General features: G+C 45.9%; 1 protein-coding gene across 1 annotated transcript; it reads right to left on the bottom strand.

Annotated features, from left to right (window-relative positions):
• Positions 1–17349: 17349 nt before the first annotated feature.
• Positions 17350–20984, bottom strand: LOC147668345 (homologous recombination OB-fold protein-like). The gene has a single exon (XM_086948582.1). The coding sequence runs from the start codon at positions 20807–20809 to the stop codon at positions 18686–18688; it is 2124 nt and encodes a 707-aa protein (XP_086804708.1). The 5' UTR covers positions 20810–20984; the 3' UTR covers positions 17350–18685.
• Between the last annotated feature and the right edge of the window lie 904 nt (positions 20985–21888).

Raw genomic sequence — 21888 nt, 5'->3', positions numbered from 1 at the left:
ATCTTAGATGCAAGCGTAGGTAGGATTAGTAAACACATAGGCAAGCATCACTGGGACACCCGCGTGTAGTGTAAAAGTGCAATATTAATAAAACAAACGTGTTTGTTATGACGTTAATGTTTATTCGATGTTCATGAGTATAAGCAAATCGCGTAACGTGCAAATCCTTGCTCCATCAATGGAGCGCGGCCGAATATAGTGACCAGTATCATCTAGGTGAAGAGTATACCTTCTCAAAGTCCACATCCATGTGAGGAGCCTCAGTTGGGACTTTGTGTTGGTGAGAGATGTGGGAAGTCACTCTTTGGCAAGGAGAGCAGGTTGCCTTCAGAACTTTGCATTGGCAGGAGACACAGCGACCGGTGCCAACAGGAAGTGCCTGTTTGCAGTCGCAAAAAGCCCCAACTTCTGGATGTTTCACCTGTACATTGGTTTTGAGGCAGGAGAAGTACACTCTGGCACCAGCCAAGGGTCCAGAACCTGGGGGGCACCTCCCTCTGGAGCTGGACTCAATCCAGCAGAGGTCAGTTGTAGGGCATAGGCTGGTCCAGGTGGTGCTGATCAGCTGGGCTCTTGCAGGGAGTCTTTTTAAGCTTGCTATATCACTGTAGTTGAAACAGGAGGTCAGGCATCTGACCTTTGGAAGCACTTCTCGGGGTTCTGGGTTTAAGGCAAGCTGGTCTAATCTTCCTTTTTCAGACAGAATGGCAGTCTTTCTTCTGAATCTTCCACAGTTCCAGAAGGGGCCTGATGAGAGATTCTAAGAGTAACACGTTTATACCCAGTGCCAGCCTTTTGGTGGGAGATGTCACATTTGTCTCACCTTCCCCCTTTCTGGTCGAGGGTAAAAAAGGGCAGGCCGACCTGGGAGTCAGCTGCATTTTCCAGTGTCAGATCAGGCAGCCACTGGAAGTCAGGAAGGGGGTGGGTACCAGCAGCAGTTCCTCCTTTAGTGCGGAGGAGCACCACTCCGCCTGCTGCGAGCACTGTAGTTAACCAACAATTCACAAATTAATAAAACGGTCTCATTACCATTTTATTATGATGTGAGTCAATGTGTGCCACTGGTGAGTGTGAAGATGGGAGTGATTCCTGCTGATTGATTGGCAGCAGCAGGGATGACACATAAAGTACGGAGTGCGCATGTCAGATTAGCTGGCTATCTTACGACGGCCAGCCCGACATGCGCACTTCTATCTGCACCAATCCAGCAGCTGTGTTAACAGCTGGGGGATTGCAGACACAGGCTTCCAGTTGCAAAAGGAGTTGTGGGTTATCCTGTTTCATCTGATTCTAATGCTTCTAGCATGCTGAAAACAGCATGAGAGCAGCTGCCGGATTGGTTAGGTTCCCATTGGAGTGAACCCATCCGAACGCAGCATCGGAGGTAGAGCAGCAAGGGGGCTTTCAGAAAGAGCAAAAGAGTGACTGCCAACATGGTTTGTACTCAATGTGAGGCCAATGTACAACTTAACCTTAAGACACAAGAATGTGTTTTCTATGTTGGGCTTTTTTTGTGGCTATTGTTTGGCGCAGTGTTGTTCTACTTCAACCGTGCATGCATTTTGCCATCATGGCTACTTTGCTACTGTGATCTGATAGAAAGGGCAGCCCACCCCAGATTAAGAAAAAATATATATTAAGACACAAGAATGGGTTTTCTACGTGGTACTTTTTTATGGCTATTGTTTGGTACTGTGTTGTTCTCTTTCATCCGTGCATGCATTTTACAATCGGGACTACCTTGCTGCCGTGATCTGGTAGAAGGGGCTACCCATCCCATAGAGAAAATATATAAATATTGAGAGATAAGACTGGGTTTTCTATGGTGTACTTTTTTGTGGATATTGTTTGATGCTATATTGTTCTCCTTCACCTGTGCATGCATTTTGGCATCACACCTGCCTTGCTGCTGTAATCTGGTGGAAGGGGCCATCCTGTAAAGAAAATATGTATATATATATTTTTCTCTTTTATTACCGGGTCTTGCATTGCTAACAACCACCACCAAACAGTATTTCAGAATCTTAATTTGTTTGATGATATTTGACTGGGATTTGAGCATCATTGTGACAGGGTGGATCATGTAACTCTATTAGGTGACCTCTAAGGTATACATGGAAAGCTTCACCCTTCATGGGATTATGGTTCAAATCAGTTTATTAAATGTAAAAGAAATTACTACTTGGAAGCAAGGAGCGAGTTCTGCCTCTAAGACAGAGGTAAACTAACAAAAGCAAGGACCTAACAAACCTTCACCCCCCCCCAACTCACCCCCTTGAAGTACTCACGGCTAGTTCCATCAGAGTAAAAGCGTACCATTTGTTACCTACAGGACTGTCGTAAATTGACAGTGAGCAGGTTAGCATTTGCTGAAGCCAGTGAGTTTTTTTATGTTATGTTGCCCGTTTCTTGAAAGCCATTTTGTATTTCTGTCAGCCAATTTGTATGCCATGTGCTACCTTGTGTTCACCATGTGCTCTGTCCTGTCACGGAAAGTGTCACGGAAGAAATTGCAATATTGTAGACCGAAGGTGACCTACTTAGGTCACCTTCTGTCTAAGGAGGGTTGTGCACTGACACCAGATCGTATTCAAGCAATTTTAGACACACCAGTACCCTCCACTCAGAAAGATGTTCATGCTTTTATTGGTTTGACTTCATTCTGTAGGCAGTGGATATTAGGATTTTCACACATCGTCAAACCCTTGTTAGCACTTTTGACTAAAGATACTCCCATGCCCCTCCCATGGACAGATGAATGTGAAAATGCTTTTCAACAGTTATGTCAAGCTCTTTGTTCTGCACCAGTGTTAGGTACTCCAGATTACACAAAGGCTTTTACACTCTATGTGCATGAGAAAGATGGGTGTGCATTGTCAGTTTTGGTACAGACACACGGCGATAAGCAGGGTCCCTGTGCATACTTTTCAGCGGTCCTTGATCCTGTTGCTCGAGGATTGCCTGGGTGCGTTCGTGCAGGTGCTGAAACAGCTGTGTCTACACGCCAGAGTGAAGGGATAGTTTTGTCACATAAACTGTTAGTATTAGTACCTTATGCAGTAGATGCTCTTTTGAATGAGACTACGATACAACACTTAACCAGTGCCCGCTTGACAGGATATGAATTGACATTACCAGCGTCTCATATTACTTTGAAGAGGTGTGTAAATCCAGCCACTTTGTTGCCATACCCTGCGGCTCAGTCCAAGGAGACTCATGATTGTATCTTCCTTACTGAGGAACAGACAAAGGGTCGCATTGACTTGCAAGACACGCCCCTTCCAGATGTAGATGGGAAACTGTGGGTTGATGGGTCCTGTTTGAAATTACCAGATGGCAAGACCTCAGCCGCATATGCAATCACAACACTTGAGACAGTGGTGTAGACAGCCCGCATACCACAGAAGTCGGCTCAGGCAGCTGACCTAATAGCGTTGACACGAGCGTGTGAGCTTAGCAATGGCTTATGTGTGAACATCTACACGGACATCCGCTACACTTTTGGAGTGGCCCATGAATTTGGCCTGCTCTGGAAAGAAAGAGGTTTTCTAACATCACACGGGATGCAGATAATGCATGGAGAATTGGAACATAACCTTTTAACTGTGCTAACATACCCAAAGAAGATAGCGATTATGAAGTGTAGGGCACACAAGAAAGTAACTGATAAAATAGGACAGGGTAATGCTTTTGCTGATCGCGTAGCTCGTGAGACTGCGATGCAACGAAGCACCACTTCCATGTACGTAGTAAAATCTCAAGCTGAGCGATGGCATGATGCTAGAGAGGAAGTACCAGATGTACAGAGATATGCCTTGAAAGCAGAACTTGAGCAATGGTCCAAAGAAGGAGTATTGGACGATGAGGGCTGCTGGCGTAGCAAAGACATGGATAAGTGGAAATTACCTGCAGCCTATTTACAACCAATGGTTCAAATGGCACATGGGCTGGCACATGTCGGAGCTCTAGCAATAAGAAAATTGCTTAAACGAGATTGGGAGCATCCTGAGATTGCCAGCACTGTTAGGAGAGTAGTACAGTCTTGTTTGATCTGTTTACAATGTAATCCTGGTAAAGGGACACAAACTCCTACAGGAGGGTTTGCTACACCGACTGCACCTTTTGAAGTTTTGCAGATGGATTACATCCAACTTGAATGCTGCAACAATCTGAAGTATGTTCTAGTGGTGGTTTGTGCCTTTAGTAAATGGATAGAGGCATACCCTACGAAGAATAATACAGCGCTAACTACAGCAAAGGTGCTTTTGAAGGAGTACTTCCCGAGATTCGGTGTTTCTAAACTTTTGTGGAGTGACAACGGACCCCATTTTATTGGGCAAGTTGTTGAGTATGACCTGAAAGGATTTGGGATCAAACAGAAATTTCATGCAATCTTTCATCCACAATCAGTAGGATTGATGGAAAGGTACAATGCTACTCTGAAGCTTAAATTAGCAAAAATTGTGGCTTCCACGTCTTTGAAGTGGCCGGATGCCTTACCTCTGGCACTGTTATCCATAAGATCGGTGCCACATTCACGATCTGGGCTCACACCGTACGAGGTGGTATTTGGAAGGCCAATGAAAATTTGGGGAGTTCCTAAGCCACGTCCTATACATGATGTACCTTGTGTGTTGATGAAAGACTATTTGGCACAATTAACAGTCAGTTTACTTTCTATTCATCAACAGGTCCGAGAAGCTCTTCCTGACAGATTTTACAGGTGAGGTTCACGATCTTTGGCCTGGGGACCAGGTTATGGTCTGAGTTTTTGAGAGGCCGAACAGTTTGGAGCCGAGGTTGCGAGGTCCAGAACAAGTGCTCTTGGCCATGAGGACAGCAGTTCGGGTGACAAACCGAAAAAGGTGGATACACGGCACCCATTGTCGAAGAGTGTCACCTGCTTTGGTGGAACCTGCTGTACTGACCGACCAACGAGATATTCTGAATAAGGAGAAGAGCTCAGCCATCGCACCTGACGAATCTGAGTAGGTCTTTCCGGACCACACAATTCCTGGAACATCATGATATCAACTGAGACATCATACCCCCACTGCTTGCCTCTCTCACCTCTTGAGCCGGGTCGTGGTCCTGAAGCTCCAGCGTCTGTTCTTGATCCAAAGCGCCGCCGTCTGACTGTGCCTGCGCTGCTGTCTGACGCTCCGCCGGAGGCTCCGCGGGAAGCGTGAGCTCCGTAGATTCTGGTTGCTTGGCAACGCTTTGGCTTGCGTCCTCGAGGACGTTCTGAGCTGAGCCTGCGGGCGGCATGACTGGCGCGTCTTGCAAAGTTCCTGGCGATCCTAGGCTTCCCGGTGCCTCCACCCTCACCCTGGCACCAAAAGCCTCGGACACTGAAGGCTGCCGATACACGGTATCGTTTCTCTTTCTTTCCGCTGCGTCCCGTGTCACTGGCGCATTGCTAGCGCTTCTCATGTCTTTATTTTGGTTCAGCATTTTCTCCTTTTCGCCGGCTTCCTCCAGTTTTCGTAGCTGTGTCTTTGTTAAGGTGGAGACCGTGGGGGTTATCTTTTTGTTGTTAGGTGGCACTTTTGTTTTAGGAATAGCGCCCGATCTGCTCGATTCCTTTTGAGATGATTCCTTGCTTGTAGCGCTCGACATGGGTAATTGTTGCTGTGTTTTCTCTTTTCCTCGAGTGGCCATCTCTGCCATCAATACATTAAGGATTCTGAAATACCACAATTTTGTTTTCTTGAATAGATTAGCAAAGTTAGTGAAGCCTCCGCGGTATATCAAAACTGCGGATTGCATACTGCTTGCAGTTCTCCATTAGCACCTGGAGTTTTACTCATCAGCAGGAGAGGAATGAGGTAATATAAATTTTATGATCGATTGTGTCCCCTATCTTAGACCCCACCGACTCCATGTACTAGTTTAAAGTGCATGTAACTTCCCTCCTGTGCTAGCTATGAAGACGCAAATACATTTGCGTCCAACGTTAACATGTCCTCTTTCAGATCCGCCATGAACGGATTGAATATTCAGTTTCTGAATACGCTATGCCAACGTCTTTTTGTGGTATACCTTACACGTTTTTTCAGCTCTGGCGAAGTAGGCCTGAATTCTGCCATCGAGCCTTTTTCCTGCCTTCCGACTCTGAAAACCTCAGCCCAGGCTACCTCTGTGCCGGTGACCCCTGCCTTACTCCTTGCGCGGCTAACGGTGCTCGGCTCATCCCGTTGCCTGCCAAGACTGTATTCAACCTTCGAATTATCTGCTCCACTCCTCGAAAATACATTCCTGTCTGGTAGATTCACGTCAACATCCTTCCAGCTGCAGAGCAAAGAGTTAGGCCTCACTGTCTCTATGCAAGTAATTCATGGCCCTGTTTCCATGGTAGGCCCCTGCCCTCCCTCGCACCCCTCGCGTCTCATGCAGACACGTAGACGCTCATACACGCACTCATAGCCAGTATAGAATAGCCTCTCGTCCGAGAGACCTTTTCCCTCCAGATAATGCAGTTCCTTAAACATGAGATATTAGATACGATTTGGGATTAGGTTGATCTGACATCTAGACATCCGTCTACACTTGTAGGGCTAAATGTCAAGTCCCCCTTCACCCCTCGAGTTACACGTACATTACACGTCATACTGCTGCGCGCGCATCTCAGCCATGTATTTTTGCTGACACTGCCGGATTCACTCCTGGATCCGCCTATCTGTGACATCAAGTTAAATGACGTTCTTGTTCACGCCTTCATGCACGCCTATTGTAACGCCTTTTGTATTACGTACATGCATTCTTATCTCTCTTCTCAGCTGTTACGCCTCCTGCATATGCCTTTACTGTAATGCATTGACTATATATATGAATGCCTGTCAATAATGTATTGTCGCATACTTGCATATTCGCATATTACCATTGACTCTGTCTGTCAGTCCCTTCCCGAACCTATGTGGTGACGGAACGGTATGCCACCTTGGCTCGAGCCAATATGCTAATCATTCAATTCCTTTTATAGGAATAAAACCCTTTTGAGAAACCTCAAATATCACGGATTTTGCCTCTTATTTATTATGAGTTATTCTTATTAATTTTATTGTATAGAAATTAAGCACCGGTAATTAGAATTTACCACATTTTGGCGCCCGAACAGGGACCCCTCCCCCATCTCACGCGCCGGTGGTGCGTTGCAGGCCTGGCCCCCTGCCACAGCCGGACGGACAACTACGCGTACCCGCAGGATTTCCTGTATCTCCCTCAGGCCAACGGAGGTGACTGAGGCTGCGATCGACACCCAGACGAGGCGGTGAGAAGTGCGGAGGATCCCGACCAGAGCCTAGCTGAGAGAGCAAGATCCGAGGTATACGGAGGCCCACCAGGTTCCGAAGTTCCGAAGTATCTGCGTCACGAGTCGAGTCCGAATCCAGTCCGAATCCAGTCCAGGGTTTCCGAGGCCTTCCGTTTCCGTGCTTCCCGGTGAGTACCGTTGCTGGGGACGCATCTAGACGTGCGCATTAGTTTGTGCTGGTCAAGACAGGTGTGGGTACACAGACCTGGTCTGCACTGTTTTAGACAGTGTATCTGTACTGTTTAGCAGTAAATCCAGTCTGCACTGTTGAGCAGTGTATCTAGTATTATGCAGTTAGCAAGTTACCTTCTAATTGTTATTATTCATGTTAAGTGTCTAAAAATGTCGTGGTATGAGTGATTGTTCGATCGTCATTATTGTGATTATTGTGTTCAGTGTGTTCATATCTGAGTAAGAACCAAGTAGCCAGATTTCAGGATGCCGTTGTTCTCCAAATTAAGACAAATAAAAACTAGAAAAGGGGTACTAGAAGAAGCTGTTCCCATTCCACCTAGGGACACTCCAGGGTACTTTATGTACCACAAACATGGCCTAGATGCCGTTTTATTCCTTGACTTATGGGTGGACTACACTAAAGAATTATCAGAGAACCAGAGATGGCCCGTTGCTGGGACATGGGATGCAGATTGCATCATGAGAGTAGAGGAAGCATTGTGGAAAAAGAAAGCCAGACAGTCACAGAAGGATGCCATTGAATTATGGCGTAAAGAATCACATAGGCGTACAGAAAAAGCACTTAGAAAAGAAGAGAAAAGGAGGGAGGACCCAGAGAAAGCCCAGGAAAACGTATTAGTTGAGGAAGGTACCCGAGTAAAGTTGGAACAGGTAGACAGACAGCGAAACACACTCATGAACGGCATGTATCCCCTCTTGTCTGAGGGTTTGCCTAAAGCCACCCCAGAAGTACTGAAAGATCTACCACCTCCCATGCTCCCGACTAAAATGCACCAGAAAACAGCAAAGGACATTTTCCTTTCTTCCTATTTAGATGATGTGGCCCCCGCATATGTAAATACCGCACCGCCACGCACACCTTCTCCTGCCGGCCAAGATGGTCAGCTCCTTCCTCCCCGACAAGCTACTCCTCCTCTTGTTCCTCCTGGTCTTCCAGCTGTCCTTCCACCCATTCCGGGGCCTGCTCCCTCCGCTTTTCACTCAACGAACCCCTTCGGAGCTGGCGCCTCAGGAGGTGCGTCCGGAGGAGCGACAGGTTACCAGACCCCGCCATCCGCCCATCGGCTGACCTATAGAGACCTAGCACAGCAACGTACACCTAGAACAGCCGATATTACACTATATGGAGATAATCTTGGAGACTGTAGATATGATCCAGTACCTGGTAAAAGGAATGACGAAAGAATGTTGCTCGCATCAATACGCTTGCGACGAGTCACAAACTTCTTATTAACACTACCTGGAATAATAGATCATCTAGATCGAATATATCAGTTTGTACAGACAGGAGTAGGGCCTGAAAGTATTAAGGAGGCCATGGCCTATCAGAAAGTGGACACGAAAGCCAAGATATTACGGTTTCTTATAAACTGTTTTATAAGGGAAGTGGATAGGCCGGGTATGAACCCGGAAGACGTAAAAGCGCTCCACCGGTGGGGCCAGAATATAGCAGCTGGGAATCACGATAAAGAGGCCTGTGTAGAAAATATGTACCGAAGAATCAGAAATGCAATAAAGAAGATGCATGAGAAAAGACAGCCACCACCGGAAATAGATTCAGATAAAGTTGAATCCTCAGAGGAGGAGGACGAGCCAGACCAGACCCCAGAGCAGACACAATTACCAGTTAGAGAAACGATAGCATATGTAGGTAAGGGAAGACCCTTCAATAATTCAATGCGCCCAGTGCGTCCAGAAAGTAAAAGAATATTCCAAGAAGCCATGTGTAATCCAAGAACTCCTGAACACTTATTCCAAGCTACTGATAACAGACTTCGAGAACGAATGGGGTACCATGTACTCGATTCTATGGACGAACAAGAATTAGCCAGGTCGGCCGTGCAATGGGCTGACAATTCTGAGAAATATGGTGATGATGCGTTAGCGCATACGTTTTTGAACCTGACACCGAGTGAACAGCGTTTAGCTGGTACATACATGATACAACACCTGCTCTTATTGTATAGAAGCCAACATTCTGATCCAGGCCCCTTGCCTGATATATTAATAGAACTGCTCATGAACAGATGGAGAGGTCTAGGTACCGATCTAATTAAAGTAATTCTAGAACACCGACACAGATATAACGCCTTCCTATGTCCACAGACCGACTCAGCACATGTCAAGGAAAGAAAAATGTATTACATGGACGGACAGAATCCGTTGCGAGAAGTGCACCCAGTGCAGAACGCAGACAATACATTTAGACGGGTGTTTGTGTACACACCCATAACTAAAATCGAATTATTGGAAATGAAAAAATTGGTACCTAGTCATGACAAAGACCCCGCAGGTTTCCACCGTGAAATAAAAGACATGATACTCATGGGTGACTATACTTATCCCGACATTATGAAAATATTGAAAGTATTACTGCCTCCCGGTATATACGAGAAACTCAAAGAAAAAGAGTGGGAGGTGGGAGACACAAAGATTGATTGGGCTGCATTAGAAAACGAAGAAAGTACTAGAATTCCGGGCCAAGGGCTCGGGGATAAAGTTAAAGCATTACCCGGATTGTTAGTACAAGTGTTGCCACGTTTATTAAGTACTAAAAAGGAAGATTGAGGTGCCATTTCAGCTTGTAAACAGAAACCCGATGAAGATACCAGTGATTTCTATACCAGATTTGAAAAATGTTTTGGTATTAATAGCGGTCTGAAAGCAAGTAGCGAGTCATATCCACATCTTTTTGTAACGAAATTAGTCGAGAATTCACTGCCCCAGGTTAAGAATAGAGTACTGAAAGTCGAAAGCACCTGGCAAGCTAACACCCCTTCACAAATGTTACAAATGTTACAGTACCACCAGAATAGAATTAGAGAAGAACAAGAACATGAACAAAGACGTATGAAAGACACGAAAATGAAAATGTTAGTTGCTCAGTCAGTTCCCGCCGACGGCCATAAAAAGGGTTGGACCCAGCCTAGTAATACGACAGCTCCTGTTAAAGGGACATGTAACTACTGTAAACAGCCAGGTCATTATGTAAACGATTGTGCCGTTCTGAAACACAACATCTCCACGGGTAAGACCAAGGAGAGACCGCGCGTACCTAGACAAGATCAGGCCCAGCAACAAGTACCACAGAATATACAACATATTCCGCCTATGCCAGCTTCATCACAAACTGTAGCCGTGCCACAGCAACAACCTATTACTGCAACACAGAACACAACACAACAGATGTACCAGTACGCACAAAATGATTATCCCGATTATCAACGATACACATGAAACAGCCTAGAGAGGGAATTTGGCTTGCCCCTTATTGAAGTTCCTGTAGATCAAGAGGGTCCTTATGTACATAGTCAAGTGTTAGGAAAAGACAGAAAGTTTTTGATTGACACGGGGGCAAGCAGGACCACAATCAGTCACAATGAGGTTCCAGGGGCACCCCTCTCAGGCTCACAGAATGTTTCCCTTGGATTTTCAGGAAAGCCTATTATTAATGAAGTATCACAGCCACTCCCCCTTGCAGTTGGTCCTCTGACACGGACTACAGATTTATTGCTTACAAAATCATGCCCGGAAAACTTATTAGGAATAAAGACACTAAAAGCTCTAGGAGCTATTATATGCTGTTCTCCGGAAGGAGTACGCTTATTTTTGCGAGATTTTAAAGGCCATTATGTATTAAGAGACATGGATCCCCGGTTACAGAATGTACCTGCACACTTGTGGGCACAAGGCCCCACTGATGTAGGTTGTATGCATATTACACCATATCGAGTCACACTCAAAGCAGGAGTAGTATTACCACGAATTCGACAATACAAGTTACCTCCAGATGCTGTAGTGGCTTTACTGAGAATTATTGACGAGCTTATTGCACAAGGAGTGGTTGTGGAAACCGACTCCAATGTATGTAATTCTCCTATCATCCCAGTTCTTAAACGTACTGATCCAAATGCACCACCTGTTTATCGATTAGTTATTGATTTACGTGAATTGAATAAATGCATTGTACCACAGTATCCTGTGGTCCCCGATATCTCTTCATTACTGACAGCTATTGATTCAGAAGCGACGTTCTTTACTGTAATTGACCTCAAGAACGCCTTCTTCAGTGTCCCAATTGATCCAGAAAGCCAATACTTGTTCGGATTCAGTTTAAATGGATGATCTTTCAAATTTGCACGCGCACCTCAAGGATTCACAGAAAGCCCCAGCATCTATAGTCAAGCACTGAAAAGACAACTTGACAGTATTCATATGCCAGTTAACACTGCCCTACTCCAGTATGTCGATGATCTGCTGATCACCGCACGGAGCGAACCCGAATGTGAAAATGCATCACTGACAGTTCTGAATTTCCTGGCCGACAAGGGGCACAAGGTGTCCCCTTCAAAGCTGCAATTCTGTGTTCAGCAAGTTGTGTACCTGGGTCACTTGCTGTCCAAAGTGGGGAGACAGCTCACTCCTGACCGCATTCAGTTAATCGTAAACATGTCACCACCAAAGACACAAAAGGAGGTGCGGGCTTTCATAGGCCTCACCTCGTACTGTAGACAATGGATTCCCCAATATGCATTTCTAGCAAAGCCACTTATCCAGTTGACAACCCAGGAGGCAGCGATATCAACTGTCCTCCCTTGGACTCAGGAACATACACAAGCTTTTGACAACTTAAAGAAAGCCTTATGCCAAGCACCTGTTTTAGCAACACCATGTTACAGTAAACCTTTTACACTTTTTGTCACAGAACGTGAAGGTACTGCCCTGTCAGTCCTCACCCAGGAACAAGCAGGTTCACACAAACCGTGTGCTTACTTTTCTAGCACATTAGATCCAGTGGCTCAGGCTTTACCTGCGTGTTTGAAATCAGTTGCAGCGACAGCTTTAGCAATCAGACAGAGCGATGCCATAGTATTAGGGCATCAATTGACAGTACAAGTTCCACATTCCGTGGAAGTTCTCTTAAATCGTACACAGACCCAACACTTGACCATAGCAAGACTGACAGGTTATGAATTGACATTGTTTCAACCACACATAGAAATCAGACGCTGCAGCACATTGAATCCCGCCACCCTGTTGCCATTAAATGGAGTAGATCCATTGGCACATGATTGTATTGAAGTCATTACTATTACAACAAAACCCAGACAAGACTTGACTGATGTTCCATTATCAGATCCAGACCTGACACTTTATGTGGACGGTTCATGTATGAGAACAGGTACTGGAGAATTAGTGGCAGCCTACGCGGTCACTACAGACACCGAAGTTATAGAAACAAATTGTATTGACACCCTGTCAGCTCAAGCAGCAGAGCTCATCGCTCTGACACAAGCATGTATTCAAGCCAAGAATAAGAGAGTCAACATATACACTGATTCACGTTATGCATTCGGAGTCGTTCACGACTTTGGAGTCCTTTGGCGAGAGAGAGGTTACTTAACTTCTCACGGTGCCAACATCCAACACGGTCCCCTTATTCAAGGTTTATTAGATGCAATACATCTACCTACTGAAATCTCTATTATGAAATGTAAGGCACATACAAAGGTTACCGATACGATCTCCCAGGGTAACGACCTGGCAGACCGAACAGCTAAGCAAACCGCTCAGAATCGAATGCATGCAACTGACTTGACAAAGACAATAGTTCCGACACCATCACACTGCATGACAGTCAGGGATCCCGCCCATGATGTAATTGACATACAGACACATGCCACACCAGACGAAATCAAGAAGTGGACTGAACTAGGAGGGATCCAAACAGATCAGGGATGGATGACGAAGGGAAAATCTACATGGTTTCTCCCTGACTCTATGGTTCAGGTTATCATTAACACAGTACATAGTCCAGCGCATCTAGGAGAAAAAGCAATGCTAGACAGCATCCAGCACATTTGGTGCAATAAGAACTTACGAGCAGCAGCCAAACAAAAAGTGCGTACTTGCATGATTTGTTGTCAGTTTAATCCAGGTAAAAGCATCCCTGTAGAGCAAGGTGGATTTCAGCCTCCCGATCACCCTTTTGAAATCCTCCAGATGGATTATATCCAGATGGACCGCTGCCGAGGATTCAAGTATGTCCTCGTAGTCGTATGTGCACTTTCCCGATGGACAGAAGCATACCCAGTTCCAGATTATACTGCCCCGACCACAGCCAAGCAACTGGTTCGCGAGTTCTTCCCGCGGTACGGTTTGCCCCGTATCGTGTACTCAGATAACGGTCAGCCATTCTCGTCCGAGCTTGTGAAACACATTACACTCCTGTTAGGCTATCAGTGGAAGTTCCACTGTGTCCGGCATCCCGAGGCAGCAGGTCTCGTGGAGCGCCATAACCAGACCCTGAAAATCCGACTTTCCAAAATCTGTAGAGAGAAGGGCGTTGACTGGATAGTTGCCTTACCGGTAGCCCTCTTCTATATGAGGATGGTTGCACATTCTCGAACCGGGCTATCCCCGTATGAGGTGGTCTTTGGCAGGCCTCCGAATATGTGGGGGACGCCTATTCCGCGAAAAATTACAGATGTTGACTGTATTATGCTGACAGATTACCTTGCCTCCTTGATGTCTGCACTACAATCTTGTCGTTCACAGGTAGCTGCAGCCTTTCCCGACAACGCCGATGTGAAGCCCCACGAGGTGGTCCCAGGGGATTATGTCTTCGTGCGCAACTTCGATCGGAGAAGTCCGTTGGAGCCCCGCTGGCAAACCCCGAAATTGGTTCTTCTAACAACGAGGACAGCCGTCAAAGTAGAGGGCAGGAAGGGGTGGCTGCATTCCAGCCACGTAAAAAAGTTCCACGGACTCCCTTCGGACTTGGACTCTAAGCCCTGCCCTCCTACGCAAACTGACTCAAAACTCCCTTTGGTTGAGAAAACAGCCTCTGAAGAATATAGACTGAAATTACGATCTAGCAAGTCAGACAGTTTAATTGTTTAAGTCCTCCCCTAGGTGAATCGGTTAAATTAGTTTCTGACATGTATCCCCTAGATCGAGATAGAGAGAGAGATAGACAGAGAATACTCAAGAAACGTGCATATTGTAAATCACTCCGTAGTCACTGTATAGTGACATTATTAATCATGTTTTTTCTAAGTCTTCTGATTATTGCTGCTAGTATCTTGCTGCACATCTACTACCCTATTTTCAAGCATGTACAATCTGCTTATAACGTCACTGCCGAACATTCCTTTAGCGAGTTACCTCCACACGAACTTTCTTACAGACTTGCGCTGCGCAACAACACATTCATTAGTATGTTACATCACTCCCATCAGACTAACAATGCTACAAACTGTTGGATATGTGGCCGACTCCCTCCCTACCAGAAATACAAGGGAGTTCTGCCCCTTTTTCCGTACCCGTTCACTCACAATGGCTCCTGTGGGGCATGGTTTAGATTGATTAATTCCCTAGATTCCGACATTGCTGTTTACGATGGAAATTGGGTTTGGGGAAACCTGAATTCAGTTCTACTTAAAATCTGTTACCCTGACAAGAAGGGACTCCCCACTAGAACAGGAACTGATCTAGAAAATGAAGTATATGGATTGGGTAATTACACAATCAACCTCATGATTCTTACTGTTGAATCTGAAACTGCACCAGTATTGCCTGCTATGTCAGTGCTACCAGTCAAAGGTGAATTATGTATCAGAAGAAAGAATGGTTCCATACACTTAGGTCATAGTAAATGTACTACTGTGATCGAATTTAGTGATCAAGGCAAATCCACGTTTAGAGCTACACGTCATTCCTACTTTGTTTGTGGACATATCGCATACATACGTTTGCCTCCAGATTGGGATGGTACCTGTTACATTGCATTCCTTCTGCCACCTGTTTTCCTAGCTCCTCCTGATTATCACAGAAATACCAATCTAGTAAACAATAGACTCCGAAGAGACCTCCCGATTGTCGACTACACCGAAACGGCATGGGAGCAATACACAGACTTCAATAAAGGTTTCTTCCCCTACTTAGGTACTGTTTTTAACAGTAAACTGATACGCAAATTAACTAGAACCCTTGAAGCAGTAGTGAATGAAACTACTTCCGCTTTAGGTAACTTAACAGAGGAGCAGTCCGCCATGCGGGTTGTTGTTCTTCAAAATCGTCTCGTTATTGACGTCATCCTAGCAGATAGGGGTGGAGCCTGTAAGGTCATCGGGTCAAGTTGCTGTGTTTTCATTCCAGAAAACGCGCCAACGGTATATTAAGCTATAACACGTCTCCATAAAATTGCAAGTCTGATACATCAGAATCCAGGCACCTGGACTTGGTCCGGTTGGTTCTGGACAACGTTAACCGCTTGGGGATGGAAGATCCTATCCTTCCTAGGCATTGGCCTTCTCATAGTATTCAGTTGCTGCCTGTGTTTACAATGTGGGCCGGCGATTTGCGGCTTGTGCGCCACATCATGTATTCCGCATCCAAATTCCCATTCAAAACGTCAAAAGAAGAAAGAAGAGCAAATGATGTTACATGAACAGATTGATCGATTCATGCAGATCGATATATCATGAAGGGTACGTAGGGGACAAGGAGGGAATGAGGTAATATAAATTTTATGATCGATTGTGTCCCCTATCTTAGACCCCACCGACTCCATGTACTAGCTTAAAGTGCATGTAACTTCCCTCCTGTGCTAGCTATGAAGACGCAAATACATTTGCGTCCAACGTTAACATGTCCTCTTTCAGATCCGCCATGAACGGATTGAATATTCAGTTTCTGAATACGCTATGCCAACGTCTTTTTGTGGTATACCTTACACGTTTTTTCAGCTCTGGCGAAGTAGGCCTGAATTCTGCCATCGAGCCTTTTTCCTGCCTTCCGACTCTGAAAACCTCAGCCCAGGCTACCTCTGTGCCGGGACCCCTGCCTTACTCCTTGCGCGGCTAACGGTGCTCGGCTCATCCCGTTGCCTGCCAAGACTGTATTCAACCTTCGAATTATCTGCTCCACTCCTCGAAAATACATTCCTGTCTGGTAGATTCACGTCAACATCCTTCCAGCTGCAGAGCAAAGGGTTAGGCCTCACTGTCTCTATGCAAGTAATTCATGGCCCTGTTTCCATGGTAGGCCCCTGCCCTCCCTCGCACCCCTCGCGTCTCATGCAGACACGTAGACGCTCATACACGCACTCATAGCCAGTATAGAATAGCCTCTCGTCCGAGAGACCTTTTCCCTCCAGATAATGCAGTTCCTTAAACATGAGATATTAGATACGATTTGGGATTAGGTTGATCTGACATCTAGACATCCGTCTACACTTGTAGGGCTAAATGTCAAGTCCCCCTTCACCCCTCGAGTTACACGTACATTACACGTCATACTGCTGCGCGCGCATCTCAGCCATGTATTTTTGCTGACACTGCCGGATTCACTCCTGGATCCGCCTATCTGTGACATCAAGTTAAATGACGTTCTTGTTCACGCCTTCATGCACGCCTATTGTAACGCCTTTTGTATTACGTACATGCATTCTTATCTCTCTTCTCAGCTGTTACGCCTCCTGCATATGCCTTTACTGTAATGCATTGACTATATATATGAATGCCTGTCAATAATGTATTGTCGCATACTTGCATATTCGCATATTACCATTGACTCTGTCTGTCAGTCCCTTCCCGAACCTATGTGGTGACGGAACGGTATGCCACCTTGGCTCGAGCCAATATGCTAATCATTCAATTCCTTTTATAGGAATAAAACCCTTTTGAGAAACCTCAAATATCACGGATTTTGCCTCTTATTTATTATGAGTTATTCTTATTAATTTTATTGTATAGAAATTAAGCACCGGTAATTAGAATTTACCACAGGGGTCTGAGTGCGACTTACTCCCACAGCGCCTCGGCGGCCCGCTTTTTTTTTTTTTTTTTTTTTTTTTTAAGCAAAATAATGTTTTAATCTGCAAGCCCTGCGCACCTTTTGTGTCAGTGTTGCATTTCAGAAATCATTCAAATTTCAGATCTTCTTCCCCAGAACTCAGTTGCCATTTTTAATAGAACCATTGCTAGAATGGAAGCCAAATACTTTGCAGAGGTGGGGTGACCACACCATTGAAAGTCTATTGGAGATTTTGTAAGCTGCTCATCAACAAATGACACAGTTGAAACATGTCATTGCAGTTGCATGAAACCAGGGCAAAACATCAATCTTCCAACCGAAGGAGATTCTCTTCTGTAATGCAAGCTCCACAACTGCACATATATTCCAGAGTCTATGTAATGAAATGTACACAATCATCAGCCAAAAATGTGAATGATGGATATTGGCTGAACAATACTCAGACGGTGCAAGTCCATCTCCTTGATGGAAAAGCATACTTAAATCTCCAGTACAAGTCTTGCCTTCCTCTGAGGAAATCTCTATAGATTAGTGCCTTATACAAAAAGAAGCTGCACCATCTTGAGGCAGGGTCTGTTGAATTCAAGCTCTGAATTACTGAATCTCTCATAATAACTAAGTGCTCATAGTACGTTCATTGTGCCAAAGGCTGTATTTTTTCAGTCATTTGGAGTATTATTTACAGGCTGCACATGAAAGCCTGTTTAGATGTTCTGTGGGGAAACGAATGTGAATACAGATTTTTGCAACCTCTTGGGACAATCAATTGTACACTTTATACAGCAGAATAAAAAAAATGAAATGTAGCTACCCATCAATGGGCGGCCTAAGTAGTGGAAAGTTCTCTTAGGTCAAACGAAGTATGTGCGCCTGAAGCAAAAACAAGTGTTTTTATAGAAGGGGAAGGTTAGTGTCAAAACATTTTCTAGGAGTTACTGGACTGTCTTCATGTATCTCTGGTTGGAATTCCATTGGGTGTCAGTTCTAACCTAGATGACCTCCATCGACCAGGAGTGGTGATGGACAGCAGTCCCCACAACGACAGGAAGTGATGACGTGAGCACTTTGGCCTGAAATGTTTTTATTGCAGCCTCATTATCTACAGGACGTATATGAAATATTCCTGGATGTTATCATGGGGCCGATACCTCAATTTAGGGAGGATTTCTTTGTTTCGAAGCAACAACATTGCACTTGGGGGTTTTAGCTTTTCAATATCTATCCAAGAAAGAACTCCAGCTAAGTGATGAACGCACTTCAGGTATTGCACAATTCAATATGTTCAATAAGCAGAATTCTTATTTTCCCTCATCAGCTGCTCTGTGATGTAACTGGTGACTTGCCCCCTCCAAAAAGTTAATCTTCTGGGAGTTCTCCCATGAGGCTGTCCAAGTCGTCATCCATGTCCCAGTCACCAGCAGGTCCTCCATTATTTGAATGTGACTTGCGAGGCAATGACATAGAATTAAGAGCCCTTGAGGTTACTGGTGACACTTCAATATTGGTGTTAAATGTGGGTGCATTCTTAGAGATCGGCCTGAAAGTTCGCCCTTCTGTCTCAGTAGCTCCTGTACCAATTGAAGACAACTCTGCTCTGAATAACAGTAGATTTTGGGCCTCCTGCGGCTCAGATGTTTGGCTGATGCCATCTGCTGGATAGATCTTCACCACATTATTTGGAGTGACGTTCAGATAATGGCTACGACTGGATGGAGAAAATACTCCAACCTGCTGCAACAGTAGCACAGAACCTGCCTTCAAGTCGCTCTCACGTTCCTCGAGCAATAGGTGATGAAGAGTCCCTTGTATTTCCCCTGTGGGGTCTCTGAAGACAGCACAGGCATCGACATTGGAACGCACCAACGATTTCAGCATCACCGCCATGCTAGGGACTTTGTTTTTTGGGAGCTGCTTCAATGCTGCCTTACGCAGCACCATAATCACACTGTATGACTGGAGGAAGCAAGTTGGATTCTTCTCATCAATTTCAAGTTCTGTTTTCATGGCCATCCACGGTCCTCTTCCGAACTCTTCTTCCACAGACAGCTGGGAGCTGGACTCCTCCTGAGTGCGCATCTTGGCCATCGCCCCGTGAGTTGGGGTGTGTGGCGTTGAAACTAGGATCTCCTCCAGGTTCTTCACACTAGGCTGTTGTGGAAGAATGCCTGCTGGTCCAGGAAAGCGCCGACTCTTTGATCGCAATGAACTCCTGGATGATGCCTGTGGTGTCTGGTTGGCTGCTGTGACTAGCTGTACCAAGTGGTTTGTCATGACTGGGTGTGGGTTATTGGGACCAGGAGTTGATCCACAAGGGACCCTCGGAGATGAAGAAGGGGATGCAATAGAGGACATTAAAGCGCAAGAGTCATAGGGGCGCCTAGGAGGCTGTTGAAAGGTACTGCCTGGCATTCTCGGGCTGTGACCACTTGGAAGAGGTGCAGGTGTTGTGGAAGGCCTGAAAGTCCTGCTTTCTGATGGAGACCTTACGGGGCAAAGGGATGTGGGGGTCTGGTGGGTGCTGTTTACTCCTACCTGAGATGGTGGCCCAGATTTCTGGACTGGTCTGGCCACTTGATAGCCAGAAACTATCCCAAAAGACTGTGCAGCTTTGCTACACAGTGGGACACTCTGAACTACAGTTCCAGTGCAAGATGCTGCGGGAAGACAACCTCTCTGCATTTCACTGACGGAGCTTGGTCTCAGATTCAGGCTAGTGTTACAAGGAACAGGTTCAAAAGGTGAATTTATCAATGTGGCATCAGACTTCTGGCACTCAGCACTTCGCAAGAAGAAGCCTGAATCCGGCATGGCCCTCTGGTTGTCCTCACGCAACCTTTTACTCACAGGCTCCTCACAAATATTCTGCTCTCTCTGTGTGGCCTGGGCTGGGGATCCCTTTGGTAACTTCACATTTATCTCGCCTCTCTTGCTTGGATTAAAATCGAGGCTTGGCCTCTCGATCTCTGTGCAAGCTGATAAAAGCAAGGCATCATCAAGTCCGTCATCGGCCACTTCTTCCGCTGCTGTGCTCAGCCTTCCTGGCCTAACAGAGTGGTTGAATGGCTGGATATTACTGTCAGATGGTACTGCAAAAACATCTTTACACGAGGTAAAACCTTGCCTTGAACTTCTAAAGCTCATACATGCAGTAGATTGAAGGTGTCCCTGACCTGCAGGTCTCAGAGAGAATGCAGCCTTTGATGGTACCGTCATTCCAACTATCGACTGGCTGCTGGTCTGACAGTCTAAGACCGGAGACATGCTGTTGACCTTTTGGCACATCCCTTCGTCTGATCCCCGATGGGCTATGGATCCAGCTCTGCTTGGAGACTGGGCATGAGAAGAGATTGGCCTTAAACATCTGGTTACTGTAGGGGTGAATCCTTGAAAGCTGGTCTCTGCATCCTCCACAGCCGATAGGAAATCCTCATCTTCAAAATCCTCTTCCACTGCACACTGATTCTTCAAACTCCAAGCCATAACTGATGGGAGTCCTGGAAGGAAGGCTGTCTGGAACTCAGACACTACTAACGTCCTGTTCCATGTATTCCAGTGTGGTGGGGCCCCGTAGCCTGACTTCCGGTGTCCACGGGGCCCCAGTCGCCTGCCTTCTGAATTCACTTATGATGCGATGGTCTCACTTCCGGTCTCGAGCAACGGCAAATACAGGGCAAATGCTCGAGGCCCTTAAAGAGGTAGAAGATGAAATTCGGGAAGAGCAGCTACAAGCCAAAGACAAAGAGAATGTTGCGCAGGGGACATACGATGGCAATATGGCAGGGGCGGTTTGCGCTGAAGGGGCTGAAGGGGCTGATGGCGATGGGTTCTTCTCTATCCCAGAGGAAACAGAGTCAGAATCAGAGTCAACATTAGCAAGCAGCGAGGAGGAAAGAGACTTATCAGGCCCACTCTCAAGCTCTGAGGATAGCGACACTTCTAGAGGGAGAGGCACGCAAAAGAAGCGCAAAACAGCAGCTAGAAGAACAGGCTCTCCCCAGAACATGCATAGGGGAACAACTAAAAGGCTAGTATGGGACTATTCCGCTACCTCTAGCATATATAAGGAAGATGAAAAAGAGACACAAAACGATGGAGGGAAGCTGGATTTAATGTTTGCCACACTGAAACAGATACAAATGGAGGCAAGGGCTGAAAGCCGAAGGGCCAGGCATGACACAAAAAAAATCCAAGCCTCAATTAGGAAAATAAATAAAAAATTTGAAGAGGTGGAGGAAAGAGTCATCGAAGTGGAAGAAAGAACTGGCCGCTTAGAAGACGAAGTAAATGAGTGGCAAGCATCTAAAGAGGGACAGACTAAGGCCATGGGAGATTTACAGTGGAAGGTGGAGGATTTGGAGAATCGCCAGAGACGCAATAATGCCAGACTCCTGGGAATTGAGGAAGGGATTGAAGGCCAAGATCCCAGAGGCTTTGTGGTCAAGTTGCTAAAGGGAGCATTCCCGGAGGTACCATGGAACTGGGAACAAGAGGTGCAGAGGGCCCATAGGTATCCACTCTTTGTAAGAAAAAATCATAAGGAAGGCTCAGGAATGCTACCC

This window comes from Lissotriton vulgaris, unplaced genomic scaffold, assembly GCF_964263255.1.
Source record: "Lissotriton vulgaris unplaced genomic scaffold, aLisVul1.2 SCAFFOLD_1314, whole genome shotgun sequence".
Classification (NCBI taxonomy): Eukaryota; Metazoa; Chordata; class Amphibia; order Caudata; family Salamandridae; genus Lissotriton; species Lissotriton vulgaris.
The sequence above is the reverse complement of the archived record's forward strand: the minus strand, read 5'-3'. Positions and strand labels throughout refer to the sequence as shown.

Coding starts and splice junctions, on each gene's coding strand:
- LOC147668345 (XM_086948582.1), bottom strand. CDS start 20,809: ATGGCTTGGAGTTTGAAGAATCAGTGTGCAGTGGAAGAGGATTTTGAA.